At 42.7% G+C, this 15,869-nt stretch overlaps 1 protein-coding gene across 1 annotated transcript in view; it reads left to right on the forward strand.

Annotated features, from left to right (window-relative positions):
• Window positions 1–15,869, forward strand: part of ahctf1 (AT hook containing transcription factor 1) — a 124,349-nt gene that overhangs the window by 89,877 nt on the left and 18,603 nt on the right. Inside the window, exons 27-31 of the mRNA XM_068045406.1 lie at window positions 1,373–1,568; window positions 1,920–2,117; window positions 7,412–7,913; window positions 8,324–8,447; window positions 11,453–11,562. Of these exons, the coding sequence (XP_067901507.1) occupies window positions 1,373–1,568; window positions 1,920–2,117; window positions 7,412–7,913; window positions 8,324–8,447; window positions 11,453–11,562 (1,130 nt within the window). The remainder of the gene's footprint in view (window positions 1–1,372; window positions 1,569–1,919; window positions 2,118–7,411; window positions 7,914–8,323; window positions 8,448–11,452; window positions 11,563–15,869) is intronic.

Here is a 15,869-nt window from a genome sequence, read left to right on the forward strand (position 1 = left end):
GTATTCCCTGGAATTTAGAAGGTTAAAGGGTGAAGTTTTCAAGATATTAAGGGAAACCAATAGGATAGATGGAGAGGAAACTTAAAAACCACCTTAAATATTCACTGCCTCCACAACCAACTAATCACAGCAGCATGTACCATCTACCAGATGCATTGCAGCACTGCAGCTTCTTCAATAGCATCTCCCAAACCCGGGGTCTGTACCAGCCATTAGGACATGCATCACCATTTCTTATTCTTCACTGGGTCAGTAGTACCTTCGCCACACGGTCTGCAGGGTTTCAAGAAGGTAGGTGGCTTACCACTATCATCTTGAGCAACTAGGGATGGACACTAAATGCTGGCCTTGCCAGTGACCCCATTTTTTTAAAATTTGAAAGCCTCCATTGAATGTTTTCTTTTCTCTTGCATGCTTTGCAGCTTCATCTAACTAAAATGGCTGCGGGTGTTGTTCCACTGGGTTGACCGCTGAAACTTTTCTTTATTCTTTCATGTATGTGCATGGCGCTGGCAAGGATAGCATTTGTTGCCCATCCACAATTCCCCTTGTGAAGGTGGTGCTGAGCTGCCGACAGTACTGTGTCTGGCAGGGCAGAGTCTTTTTTTTTAACTTCTGAATCTGTGCCTCGCAGTTAGACACTACTAACCAGACTCCTCTAATTATAATTGTAGCTCTGGTGAAGGTTTTATGATCGTCCTGTAGGTGAGCTTTCCCTTTAACTTAATCCACAAACTGATTTCATGTTTTCCAACTAATGTTATTCATACTGCCATACCTTCTGATTCACGTGCCATTACATTGCAAAAACCAGCTTAGTTGCAGTATATTATAGAAAAATCGCCTCACTATAACTGGTTTGGTTAAAGGTGGAACTTTAATTCGACTCCTTGAATTATTTTCCCTTTTTGCATTCTCTGGATGGTTAGTCGTATCCGAGCTGTGAGCAGCTTAACCTGTTTATTTCAAAAATATATATTTCTTCCCACCCTAGTTATGAAAACCTCTTCAAATAGAGTATGTAGTAAACAGAATATTAATTTGGTCGTGGCCTGTATGATGAAAGCAAGTTTTGACTTGCTAGAAAGAGAAACACTGCTCAGTTTTAACTAAACAATTGATACTGAAATTTCATAATGTCCTGTCCTTGTATAATAGTAGGTTTATGTCTTGTTGGAGCTTGTATCTTAATTTACAGGTTAAGCATAAATAGTATAATTTGAGAAGTATTATCAAGCTTCATCTACTTGGGTATTGTTTCTCGAGGACTGCAAGTTAAGTAATACGGAATGGTTGGCTCTCTAAAATAAATTCAGTTTCAGTACAGCATTTAGTTCACTTCTGTTTCTGACAGAATTTTTTCTTTGATTAGGATATTAGATTCTGTGCGCCAGCTGAAGACCCACACAACCTTGAAAGTAGAGACTACTCCAAGTACACAAAGCAAGGCTAGTCCTTCTTGGGTGACAACTAGTCCATTGCAACCATACACCATCAATACTGGCTACCTCGGAGGCATTTCTAAGGCATCAGAACTAAAACTTTTGCAGACTCCTCCTGTGATGAAGGTTTGCAGTTAATTTCTATCCCTTTTTTGGATTGAGCATGTTGCATTTTATGAAACCTTATTAAATAATTCCTTAACAAAGGAACTATACTGTAGTCAATGTTACACCTCCATCATGGAAAAAATGTTGTGGGGGAAAACTCAAGAATTAAGTTTTCAACTACCTGTTTAAGTCAAATCTATTTGAACTGGGTGTTATCATCAGTGCATTGTATGTACTCAGTATTTCTCTGATAAGTGGCCTTCCAGTTTCCCCATGTATCTGGTATTAATTATTCTTAATGGGAAAGGTACAGTCATCAAACTTGGTGTGTACAGGTAAATAAAAACATTGTTTTACTTTCCTATTTAGAGGGCAAGAGCATTTACATCTTCAGAGACCACTTTTGCCAATTTTACTCCTCAGTCTATCTTAAGATCCAGCCTTCGCCCTACGCCCTTGACATCACCATGTGTTTCACCGAGTAGGTCTTCAACCCCTCCACTTCGTGCTAAAGAGACCAAAATTTCTTTCATGAAGGAGAAACTAACTATTCGTTGGACAAATGGGGTATGTATTTTATAGTTTTGGATTAGGGAAGCATTCAGGTTTGACTGTTACTCAGCTTTATTAAAGGTCGTTATAATCCTGTTTGCTAACTGATAACATCTTGGTCATTAGCTGTCTGTCTTCTAGAGCTTTTGAATTCTAAACTCAAAATATTAATACATAATAAGCTTTGACTATAAGGCAGGATGACTGCATTTCATGATGCTTCTCTGTTCAACTGAAGGATTTGTGACTAGATAAAAAGCGGGGAACATTCTGTGCAAGTTCTTGAATTGAAGGTTATACTGTGGATGTCAAGTCATGAGCCTTTAATTCAAATATGCTTATTTGTCTCGATTTTTAAAAAATACAAGGTGAATGTTCAAGGCCTTGTCGTATCATAAATGCTAATTCAGACTCCCCACTATTATTACCGAACCTCATTTAGAAGTTGTCATCTTGGGCTGGTTGTGGTGAACCAGCAAGCTCTCATAAAGCTTCATGGTAGGTTTCTCAGAATTTCCTTTGGAGAACATTTTTGAACAAAAATCCGGTTTTTGAAATGAAAATGCCCATATACCTTTAGCACAATTTGTAGTAGTAATGAAGAAGCTAATGGCATATTGTTTGAGCAATAGAGCATGTCCAAGAAAGTGATCCGTTACGAGAGTGCTTCTATTTTTTGTAAAATATGTTTTTAAGGATTTATAGTTGAATTATGGATATTAATTCATCTGGAAGCTTGAAGAGATGCTGAACTTTGTGGTTTTTTTAAAAAAAGGTCACCAGAAGGCTTCCTGGACTTGGCTTGTAAACAAGCCCTTACTGGAAGGCATCTGTTTTAAAATACCAGCAGGGAGTTTGTTGTTTTGACTTGGTGAAATGCTTACAAAGTGGTGACAGGTCAAGATTTATAGAGGTCTGGAGGCTTGACTTTTGGAATGTTTTTGATTTCACTTTGAGTTGTTAGTTTTTGCCTGCCAAGAAAACCAATCTCATCTCTTTCTCACCCTTTGAAGGAAACCCTGCGTGTCCCGTGTGTATTCTCTTTCCTCCTGTATTTGAAGAAGTCCTGCATATCGAATATGTGGGAAATGAAACCCCTGTTGCTGCATTTCTGCTGCAAGGCCAATCTAAAGCCTCTGTAGCTGCATTTCTGGGAAAGCCTACCCAAACTGGTCTTCAACATCACCTAGAAAGAACTGTTCTAGGAAGATTCCAGTGACAGCCATCTATACGCATTTGGGACACCAAACCAAAACAAAGGACATCTTTTCATATTTTTTTTCTTCAAGAATGAGCAAGTATTCAGCCTAAGTGGATTTTTTTGTAACAGAGCTCTAAAACCAAAATCCCTTTTTTCTGGTTAACCTATGTATGTAAGTGTGTAAGTGTGAGGGACTACGGTTAAAAAGGTAGGAAAACTGCAACCTGCCATAAAACCGGCACCTTTAATTCCCTTACCAGCTTTGGGGAACCATTTAGTAGGGTGTTGGTAGACTGTGTAGGACATTTACTGAAAACAAGCGGGACACCAATATATACTCGCTATCCTGGATATGGCTACTCAGTTCCCAGAGGCCATTCCCATGAACAATTTCTGCTAAGGTAGTGGTTGGGAAGTTAACCCAGTTCTTCATGAGATATGGATTACCGATTGAGATACCGTCGGATCAAGGTTCCAATTTTATGTCCAAAATTTTTCAGGAAGTTGTGGATAACTTGAGTATAGCGCAGTTAAAGTCTTCAGCATACCATCCACAGACACAGGGAGCTTTAGAAAGGTACCATCAGACCCTCAAAACTATGATCAGGGCATACTGTCATGAATAGGACTAGAATTTCTTTTGTTTGCACTAGGAATTCACCAAATGAGTCTCCAGGTTTTAGTCCTTTTGAATTAGTTTATGGACATGAGGTAAGAGTTACTCTAAAGCTAATTAAAGAAAGGTTTTTAGAACAGAGGGACGAATCTTCTGTGCTAGATTATGTATCCCGGTACACAAGAGCTTGCAAAGTGGCTCAATAACACCTTTAAAGCTTCCCAAACAACTATATAGAAATGGGCAGACAAGCAAAGACCTGAACATTTTAACCAGAGAATGAAGTGTTAGTATTACTACCGTTACAGGGTGAACCTTTGAAAGCACAGTTCAGTAGTCCATATAAAGTGGTCAAGAAAATTGGTACGGTAAATTATTTAATTGACACCCCCAGATCGCCAGAAAGAGAATCGACCATGTCATCAATATGTTAAAACATTATTATCGCTGGGAGGAGGATAAGCGAGCGCAAGTGTGCCAGGTAGTAGGGACAGTGAAGGGTGAAAGGGATAATGAGGATGAGACAGAAGGAGGCCGAGACAATTCTCAAATTGAACTTCCTACTATCCGGTTAGCTAATACTGAATTGTTAGGGAGATTGGACACTATGCTTTCATATTTAAATGCAGAACAATGAGAATACCTAACAAAGCTGCTCACAACATTTAAAAGAGTCAGTAGGGATAAGCCAGGATGTATATAACCTTAGCCACACATGATGTGGATGTAGGGGAATCCTTCCCTATGAAACAGCATCCTTATCGCTTAAGTCCAGAGAAACAAGCCCAGGTAAAAGCAGAAATGCTGGAAAACCACCTAGTAGAACCCAGTCAAAGCAACTGGAGTTCCCCAGTGGTATTAATTCCTAAGCCTGATGGTTCAACTAGACTTTGCATAGACTACAGAAAAGTTTACAAGTACAGAGCAGTAACAAAGGCAGGCTCCTACCCAATTACTCACTTGGAAGACTGTATTGACAGAGTGGGCAGTGCTATGTTTTTTTACAAAAATAGATTTGTTAAAGGGATAATGGCAGGTTCCTTTAACACGTGGAGCTAAAGAAATATCGGCCTTTGTCACACTGGATGGCCTTTTCTAGTGCCGAGTGATGTCTTCAGGCTAGGGGATGCCCCGGCCACTTTTCAGAGACTAGTGAACCAGTTGGTAGCCAGTGTTCCTAACTGTGTGGTTTACCTTGATGATGTGATGATCTACCATGACACTTGGAAGGACGACATAGAACAACTGGAGGGCTCTGTTTGGAAGGTTGCAGTCGGCTGATTTATTGATAAACTTTGTAGAAAAATTCAAAAACCAGAATGCCAGACTATTCCGGTGGCGTTAACTATTACAGTCTGATTACTTAAAGCTAATCCATATTGTAGGCAAAAATAATGTTTTCATTTTTTTTACACTTTGTAATGAAACGCATTTAAAAATGATGTTTCATTTCTTCGAGAGTGGAGGTGTTTACGAGAGTGCTTCCAGTTTTTGTAAAATATGTTTTTATGGACATTGATTCATCTGGAAGCTTGAAGAGATGCTGAACTTAGTGGGTTTTTTTAAAGGAGGTCACGAGAAGACTTCCTTGTAAACAAGCTACTCGCTGGAAGGCACCTGTTTTCAGATAAAATACTTGTTTTGACTTGGGGAGATGTTTACTAAGAAGTGACAGGTCAAGATTTATAGCGGTCAGGAGGCTTGACTTCTGGAATGTTTTTGCTTTCACTTTGAGTTGTTACAAAAGACAGTTGGTTTTTGCCTGCCAAGAAAACCAAGCTCATCTCTTTCTCTCCCTTTGAAAGAAACCCTGCATATCCAATGTGTCAGTCTCCTTTTTCCTCCTGTATTTGAAAAAAACACAGCATATCAAATGTGTGGGAACTGAAACCCCTGTTGCTGCATTTCTGCTGTAAGGCCTATCTGAAGCCTCTGCAATCTGATCTTCAACGGCAGGAAAGAACTGTTCTAGGAAAATCCCAGTGACAGCCATCTATACGCATTTGGGACGCCAAACCAAAACAAACGACATCTTTCCATATAATTTTTTTTCGTCAAGAATGAGCAAGTATTCAGCCTGTCTTTTTTTGTCTTTTTATTGTAGCAGAGCTGTGCATGCATGTGTGTGTATGTGGCTAAGGTAAAAAGGCAACTCTAACATTTCAATCTGTGTGTTTATTCTTTACTTCATTATTGCTTAAGACTTGTTTTATAATGTGATGATTTTGTTGTTTAATAAAGAAACCTGATTGGTGTGCTTTATTTGGGATAAAAATAGAGTCTATGATTCACTGTATCGGTAAGTGGGAAAAAAATCAAATGTATGTTGTGACCCTTGGATAAGTGGAACTAGAATAAACAGTGCACTCCTCCCATCCCAGTTGTAACATATCCAAGAAGTGGTGGGTTGGTCTTTCCCAACTTGAGTATTCTATCCATTTCTGGGCACTTTACCAAAATGGTGACTTTATAATCATGGAGGAAATGAAAAGGTGGGGCATAAATCTGATGAATGAGACTTTGGTATCTTGTTATGGAGACAGAATGCAGATTTTGGAATATTAATGGGGGAGACAGCTTAGAGCTGATTTTATTGAGTGATTTTAATATTTTAAAGGGAATAGATCAACTGGATTCCAGAATTTTGTTCAATATTTGCACAATCTCTGAGGCAAGGGACACTGATCAAGTTCAGATAGGAAAAAGGTGAATGCACAGTTAAAATCTAACTTTGTGCCAGAGTAGGGAATTGGTGGAATAGTATACTCCGAGGTAGTGGCAGAGAATTGCAAGAGTGCTGGCTACATTGCCCTTTTAACCATGTGCGCCATCTCTTCTTTCCATCCTTTTTTCCCCTAGAACTGTCTTTTGTTTGGGGGGGAGAATGAAATGATTTGCATGGTATCTGCATGACCAGATTTTTTTTTTAAATTCCCCGCTAGTCTTTTAAGATTTGTACTGAGATGCCTATTGTTAGATGTGGCCTTATTGAGTACAAAAAAGTACAGCTTAATGAAATTCTGGTCAGAGAGACTCTTTAAAGGATGCTTGCCTATCTAATACCTTTTTCTCCTTTGCCAGTTGTAGATGAAGTTGTTTTTGTAACTTCTAATAATCATAATATGTGAAGAGGAACAGAATTTTTAACGCATAGCCTAGAACCGTAGAAAAGTTACAACACAAAGAGGCCATTCAGCCCATTGTGTCTGCGCCGGCTGAAAAAACTAGCTGCCCAGTCTAATCCTGCCTTCTGGCACCTGGTCCGTAGCCTTGCAGGTTACAACACTTCAGGTGCAGGTCCAGGTACCTTTTAAATGAATTGCGGGTTCTGCCTCCACCATAGAACCATAGAAAAGTTACGATCCCAGAGTTTTGTTCAAAACTAGCACAAGCTGTGAGGCCTACTGTGACTTTAGAATTCATGAGTAGCGGGTTAATGGTTAACCTGTTCCTTTACAGCTGGTTGTAAATTGACATATCTCTTAATTCAAGGTTGCAGCTGCTGATGAATTACAACTACTGCCATCATCATCTAAACAGATTCCACGAACACCATCTATTGAGTCATGGCCTTCAACTACAGAGAACCCAGCCACAGGTGAGCTAACTCCAGACAATGAAGTGCTGTCCGAACAAGTGGAGATGGTGGATCTTTCTGGTACTGACGTAGACGATGACAAAATTCAAGTCCCAAAAGATGACATTGATAATTCAGGAAGAACAGAAGATTGGTCCATGGAAGAATATGTAGATGCTGCTGAGTCTCTGGATAGAGGGGACACTCCCAAGGATCTGGGCAAAACAGTTTCTGCAGATGTATTCTTCCTAACTAGTGGAGAAAATATTTTAATTGGTGGTCCTACTCATGTGGAGAAACATATTGTGGAGGAAAGTGCTACAGGTGAAGTGCTGCAGACTGAAAATGAGAATGTACCTGCAAATGAAAAGCCGTTTGTCACGTCAGATATTGAAGAAACTTCTGAGTGCGAAGAAGGTATGTTTTGCCAAACTTAATAGATTTTTTTGTTTTACACATTAATTGGGTAGTTAAGCCAACTATGCACACAGATACATAGCACTTGAAAATTGGTTAACATAGTGGTGTGCCAAACGTCTTGTGTACTTCATTGCATCTACGAAAGAGCCTTGTTGCATCAACCTTGGAGTTACTTGAATCCTACTAAGCCATGTAAAGGTTGGTAAGCAATATATTTAGGCTTTTTTTGCTGTTACAGATTAATTTTACAGATGTTACTATTTACACTGGTTGACTACCTTTTTAGGGTTGATCAGAGAATTGGTGTGCTCTGAAATCCTTCATGTTGGGATTGAAGTAGTTTTAATTTTAACTGATTTTGTTAGTCAAAACAAAACCAGTAACCACTTTATACTTTCTATTGTTAGTTTTGGACATTGATGCCAAAAATGGAAGTACTTCACCATTAGTAAATGTTACCACAGCATTCATCACCTCAAATAATGAAGAAGCAGCCCTGCCAAAGTGTAACCTTGAACCTACTAACAAGCGGTAAGCCTGGAATATTTTTCCCATTTAACTTCTTCGTCAGCATTCACTTGTAGTATTGTCTATATTCTTCACATCCCACAATATTTGCTCAACATTTTGTTGTACCAGATTTACTAGGTATTTTCCATTCCTCCTGAATCTTATTTGCAAATTGTTGCTGTGTCTTGGCATATTAGTAAATCAATGTGTTTCTAAACATTTGGCAAACATTTTTCATTACCATATTGCCTTTATAGCATAAATCTACTAGCTTGGAAGGCATTTTTCATCTGTTGAATGAACTTTAGCTGCCAGTCTTGCACACCTGTTAGAGGTTGACCATGGCACTTCATTGGCCCAGGGCCTCCGAGCAAATCATATGTTCATCCTTGAAGTGTTGTGTGAGGGAGAAATGGTCATAAGGATATCAAGAATGACAATATTGTTGGCAAGGTAGAAGAGCATAAAATTTTCATTTGCAACACACTCCTACTTTCAAGAAACCTCCATGGATTGCAAACCGCAGTGTATATGACAAGTTTCATACAGTAATCATGGGATCTTTAACCTTCATATAGACTGAGCAAACCAAATTTGCAGTAATAGTGTGGACAACAAGTTCATGGAATGCATTCAAGAGTTTTCTAGATCAGTATGTCAAGGAACCAACTAGGGGACAGTCTGTTCTGGATCTAGTAATGTGTGATGAGATAGGGTTAATTAATAATCTTGTAGTGAATGAGTCTCTCTGGAAGAGTGATCATATGATAGCATTTTATATAGAATTTGAGTGTGACTTAGTTAAGTCCAAAACTAGGGTCTTAAATCTGAGCAAACAAACTGCATAGGAATGAGGGACAAGTTGGTAAAATCGGATTAGGAAACTGGATCATGACTGATCGGCGACATAACTCCATATACTCTCCTTTTTTCCCATATCCCTTCATACCTTTAGTTAACAAATTATCAACGTCAGTTTTAAATTTAACAGTTGATCATCAATTGCTGTTTGTGAAAGAGAGTTCCAAACTTCTGCCACCCTTTGTGTGAAGAAGTGTTTCCTAGTTTCACTCCTGAAAGATCAGGCTCTAATTTTTAGACTGTCTCTCCCTGGTCATTAAACTCTCCAACAAGTGGAAGTATTTTTTCTCTTACCTACTCTCCTTGTTCCCATATGATGTGATTGTGCAGACTGCACATGGATTTATGAAAGGGAAATTGGGCTTGACAAATCTGCTAATTTTTTGAGGTATTTATTAATAGGGTGGATAGGGACAACCAGTGGATTTGGATTTTCAAAAACATTCGTTAAGATGCCACACAAGAGGTTATTATGTAAAATTAGGGCTCGTGAGATTGGGCGTAATATATTAGCATTGATTGAGGATTAGTTAACAGACAAAACAAAATAGAAATAAATGTGTCATTTTTGTGTTGACATAGTGTAACTAGTGGGGTACGACAAGGGTCAGTGCTTGGGTCTCAACTATTTATAATCCATATCAATAACTTAGATGAGGGGACCATGTGTAATGTATCCAAGTTTGCTGATACAAAGATGGGAAAATAAGTTGTGAAAATGACGCAAAGAAGCTGCAAAGGGATTTGGAGAGGTTATATAAATGGGCAAGAGCACGGCAGGTAGAATATTATATGGAGAAATGTGAAGTAATCCATTTTGGTAGGAAAAATAGAAAGCAAAATATTCTTTTAAAATGGTAAAAGGCTGGGAAATATTGATATTCAGAGGGATCCTGATGTCCTTGTACATGAATCACACTTGCAGGTACAGCAAGCAATTAGGAAAAAATATAGAAATTGTGTTGGTCTTTATTACAAAGGAATTAGTGTATAACAGTAAAGAAGTCTTACTGTAATTGTATAGGGCCTTGGTGGTACCACTCCCGGAGTACAGTTTCAGTCTCTTTACCTAAGGAAGATTATACCTGCCTTAGAGGAAGTGTAATGAAGATTCACCACACAGTTTCCTGGGATGAGAGGATTATCCAATGAGTGATTAGTAGAGTAGGCATCTTTATTCCTTACATTTTAGAAGAATGAGCTGATCTCATTGAAACATATAACATTTTTTAAGGGGCTTGACGGTTAATGCTGGAAGGTGGTTTCCTCGGGCTGGAGAGTCCAGAACTAGGAGTGTCAGAATAAGGGTCAGCCATTTAGGATTGAGATGAGAAATTTCTTCACTCAAAGAGTTGTGAACCTTTGGAATTCTGTACCCAGAGAGCTGAGAATGCTCAATTATTGAGTATATTCAAGTCAGAGATTGATGAATTTTTGGATACTAAGGAAATCAAGGGATATGGGGATAGTGTGGGAAGGTGTAGCTGAGGTAGAAGTTAGGCATGATCATATTAAATGATAGAGCAGACATAGGGGACCAAATGGCCTACTATTGCTCCTATTTCTTCTATTCCATGTTCTTATGGTTTACATTAACTATTATGTGTTTTCTGAAAGAAATGCCTACATGGTGAACCACATGTTCCCATGAAGCAAAGTGCTGGAAATATTCAGCAGGTCTGGCAGCATCTGGGGAGAGAAAAAGAGTTGATGTTTCAGGTCTGTGACCTTTCATCAGAACTCTGATTAGAAGGCTAAGGGATGACCTAATAGAGGGGCTTTAAAATTATGAACAGGATCGATAGGGTAGACATAGCCCAGATGTTTCCATTTGTGGGGAATACAAAGATAGAGTCCATAAGTAAAACATTGTCACCAATAAATCCAGGATGGAATTCATGAGAAACTTGTTTACTCGGTGTGGTTAAATGCAGAATTCACTTCAAAATGGTGTAGTTGAGACAAATGACAGAAATGCATTAAAGGGAAGGTAGGTAAGTATATGAGGGAGAAAGGAATAAAAGGATCTAATCATGGGGTTAGACAAAGTAGGGTGGGAGGACGCTCGTGTGGACCATAAAACAATGGTAGAGACAAGTTGGACCAAATAACCCGTTTCTGTGCTGTTAATTCTATGTTTGCCTTGGTTTTGTTTGACTATACAGTGAAGGCATGCATCCAGAAATGTCTGAGGAACAACAGCTGTCTCATGTACCACAGGAAAAGGAAGGATTGTTCCAGAGTGAGATCCACCCGGTCACTACAGAGGCTGAACGTATGTGTAATTCCTTTCATTACTTCTGTGTAAAATTATCATCTCCAGTTTAAATAAAACTAGCTTACTATTGTAGGTAAGCTATTGTTTTGAATTTTTTTTCGCTGCAGCATCTACAGTCAACAGGTTTGTTTACAAGGAATAATTGAAAACAACTGGAGTGACTTTTTCTGTGAATTCCAAGTCAGCGAGATACCTTCTGAACAAAAATGTGTAAAAATGACTGTCAGTCCAATAAACAGAATGGCCCAATTTGCTGTCTTTGAGCTTATTTGTGCAACACCAGTATTGTGTAGTTACATAAGTATTTAGATTCTACACACATCTCCTTGGGAGTTCATGGTTTAAGTTCTCTGAAATGATGTGTACTCTCTGCATCAGCTGCTTCTTGTGCAATGCATCAGATGGTCCAATAATCCTCTGCATAAAGTAAAACTGCTTTCCTCACTCTCTTGATAGCAATCTTAAATTGATGATCTAGATGTTGACTCCTCCCTATCAAGGGGAAATTTCATGTCGAGCTCTTGCAAGGGTGGTGGGGGGGGGAAGAAATTAATTGTTTATACATCGTCAACAAACGCTTGTGTGCCAGGGTCACTATATTGAAAACTGATTCAGTGACACACCTGGCATTGTTTTTGCTTGCATAAGTAGATAATCTCTGCCCACACACTTGATGTAGTGAAGCAGAGTATTCTGGTTAGATGTCCATCTTTCCCTCCCCCTCTGCTCTCTCTCTCTCTGCCCCCTCCCCCTCCGCTCTCTCTCTCTTCTTCCCCCGCCCCCCCGTGTTGTTGGGTCCCCCCACCCCCGTCTTATCGTCGTCGTCTCAGTCTCTTTCCCCCCCCCCCCCCCCCGTGTTGTCGTCTCCCTCTTTTGTTTCTCTCCCCCCACCCCTCTTTCTTTCCCACCTCTCTCAGTCTCTGCTATTTTTCTCCCCCTCTCCCCCTCAGCTGTTATTCTCCCCCAGCTCTTTCTCTCCCCTCTGTATTTCTCCCCCCTTTATTTCCCCTCTCTCTCTTTCTACCCCCTTTCTCCCTTCCCCCTCCGCTCTCTCTCTGCCCCTCCGCCCGCTCTCTCTCTGCCCCTCCGCCCGCTCTCTCTCTGCCCCTCCGCCCGCTCTCTCTCTGCCCCTCCGCCCGCTCTCTCTCTGCCCCTCCGCCCGCTCTCTCTCTGCCCCTCCGCCCGCTCTCTCTCTGCCCCTCCGCCCGCTCTCTCTCTGCCCCTCCGCCCGCTCTCTCTCTGCCCCTCCGCCCGCTCTCTCTCTGCCCCTCCGCCCGCTCTCTCTCTGCCCCTCCGCCCGCTCTCTCTCTCTGCCCCTCCGCCCGCTCTCTCTCTCTGCCCCTCCGCCCGCTCTCTCTCTCTGCCCCTCCGCCCGCTCTCTCTCTCTGCCCCTCCGCCCGCTCTCTCTCTCTGCCCCTCCGCCCGCTCTCTCTCTCTGCCCCTCCGCCCGCTCTCTCTCTCTGCCCCTCCGCCCGCTCTCTCTCTCTGCCCCTCCGCCCGCTCTCTCTCTCTGCCCCTCCGCCCGCTCTCTCTCTCTGCCCCTCCGCCCGCTCTCTCTCTCTGCCCCTCCGCCCGCTCTCTCTCTCTGCCCCTCCGCCCGCTCTCTCTCTCTGCCCCTCCGCCCGCTCTCTCTCTCTGCCCCTCCGCCCGCTCTCTCTCTCTGCCCCTCCGCCCGCTCTCTCTCTCTGCCCCTCCGCCCGCTCTCTCTCTCTGCCCCTCCGCCCGCTCTCTCTCTCTGCCCCTCCGCCCGCTCTCTCTCTCTGCCCCTCCGCCCGCTCTCTCTCTCTGCCCCTCCGCCCGCTCTCTCTCTCTGCCCCTCCGCCCGCTCTCTCTCTCTGCCCCTCCGCCCGCTCTCTCTCTCTGCCCCTCCGCCCGCTCTCTCTCTCTGCCCCTCCGCCCGCTCTCTCTCTCTGCCCCTCCGCCCGCTCTCTCTCTCTGCCCCTCCGCCCGCTCTCTCTCTCTGCCCCTCCGCCCGCTCTCTCTCTCTGCCCCTCCGCCCGCTCTCTCTCTCTGCCCCTCCGCCCGCTCTCTCTCTCTGCCCCTCCGCCCGCTCTCTCTCTCTCCTCCCCCTCCCCCCCCCCTCCGCCATTCAAAAAAAGATCATGGCTGATAGTCTAATTCAGTACACTGTTCCTGCTTTCTCCCCATATCCCTTGATTCCTTTGGCATTAAGAAATAAATCTGTCTCCTTCTTGAATATGTTTGATGTTGGCCTCCACTGCCTCTTGCTGTAGGGAATTCCACAGGTTCACCACCCTCTGAGTGAAGAAATTTCTCATCTCGGTTCTGAATGGCATTCCCCGTATCCTGAGAGACTCCCCAGCCATCGGGAACATCCTCCCTGCATCTAGCCTGTCTAGTCCTGTTAGAATTTTATAGGTTTCTATGAGATCCCCTCTCATTCTTCTTAACTCTAGTGAATGTCGGCCTAGTCGACCCAATCTCTCCTCGTACGTCAATCCTGCCATCCCAGGAATCAGCCTAGTAAATTTTTTTGCACTCCCTCCATGGAAAGAACATCCTTCCTAAGATAAGGAGACCAAAACTGCACACAATACTCCAGATGTGGTCTCGCCAAGGCCCTGTATAACTGCAGTAAGACGCCCTTGCTCCTGTACTCAAATCCTCTTGCAATGAAGGCCAACGTACCATTCGCCTTCCGAATTGCTAGCTACACCTGAATGCTTGCTTTCAGCGACTGGTGTACAAGGACACCCAGGTTTCATTGCACCTCCCCCTTTCCCAGTCCATCACCATTCAGATAATCTGCCTTTCTGTTTTTACAACCAAAGTGGATAACCTCACATTTATCCACATTTATCCACATTTATACTGCATTTCTGCCATGCATTTGCCCACTCACCTAAGTTGTCCAAATTACATTGGAGCCTCTTTGCATCCTGCTCATAGCTCACATTCCCACCCCGCCCCCCCCCCCCCCCCCACCCCAGCTTTGTGTCGTCTGCAAACTTGGAAATGTTACATTTAGTTCCCTCGCCCAAGTTATTAATATATATTGTGAATAGCTGGGGCCCAAGCACTGATCCCTGCGGTACCCCACTAGTGATTGCCTGCCACCCGGAAAAAGACCCGTTTATTCCTACTCTCGGTTTATGTTTGCCAACCAATTCTCAATCCATGCCAGTATATTACCCCCAATCCCATGTGCTTTAATTTTGCACACTAAGCTCTTATGTAGGACCTTATCAAAAGCCTTCTGAAAATCCAAATACACAGCATTCGCTAGTTCTCCCTTATGAGATTAGATTAGATTAGAGATACAGCACTGAAACAGGCCCTTCGGCCCACCGAGTCTGTGCCGAACATCAACCACCCATTTATACTAATCCTACACTAATTCCATATTCCTACCAAACATCCCCACCTGTCCCTATATTTCCCTACCACCTACCTATACTAGTGACAATTTATAATGGCCAATTTACCTATCAACCTGCAAGTCTTTTGGCTTGTGGGAGGAAACCGGAGCACCCGGAGAAAACCCACGCAGACACAGGGAGAACTTGCAAACTCCACACAGGCAGTACCCGGAATCGAACCCAGGTCCCTGGAGCTGTGAGGCTGCAGTGCTAACCACTGCGCCACTGTGCCGCCCTATTCTATTATCTTAACAAATCTACTGGAGTTTTTAGAATAGATAAGCATGACTTCCCTTTCGTAAACCCATGCTCTCTCTATCTTTCCCCCTCGCCTGCTTTCTCTCCCTCCCCCGCCTCCCCCTCTCATAAGGTTATAGAGTTATACAGCACAGAAACAGACCCTTCGGCCCATTGTGTCCGTGCCAGCCATCAAACACGTATCTGATCCCATTTTCCAGCACTTGGCCCGTAGCCTTGTATGCTATGGCCTTTCAAGTGCTCAACTAAATACTTCTTTAAATGTTGTGAGGGTACCTACCTCTACCTCCCTTCAGGCTGTGTGTTCCTGATACCAACCACCCTCTGGGTGAAAAAGTTTTTTCTAAACCCCCTGCCCCTTACCTTAAATCTATGCCCCCTTGTTATTGACACCACCGCTAAGGGAAAAAGTTTCTTCCTATCCACCCTATCTGTGCTCCTCATAATTTTGTATACCTCAATCAGATCCCCCCTCAGCCTTCTCTGCTGTAAGGAAAACAACCCTAGCCTGTCCAGTCTCTCTTCATAGCTGAAATGCTCCAGCCCAGGCAACATCCTGATGAGTCTCCTCTGCACCCTCTCCAGTGCAATCACATCCTTCCTATAGAGTGGCGACCAGAACTGTACACGGTACTCCAGCTGTGGCCTAACTCGCGTCGTTTTATA

Source organism: Heterodontus francisci, chromosome 13 (genome assembly GCF_036365525.1).
Source record: "Heterodontus francisci isolate sHetFra1 chromosome 13, sHetFra1.hap1, whole genome shotgun sequence".
Classification (NCBI taxonomy): Eukaryota; Metazoa; Chordata; class Chondrichthyes; order Heterodontiformes; family Heterodontidae; genus Heterodontus; species Heterodontus francisci.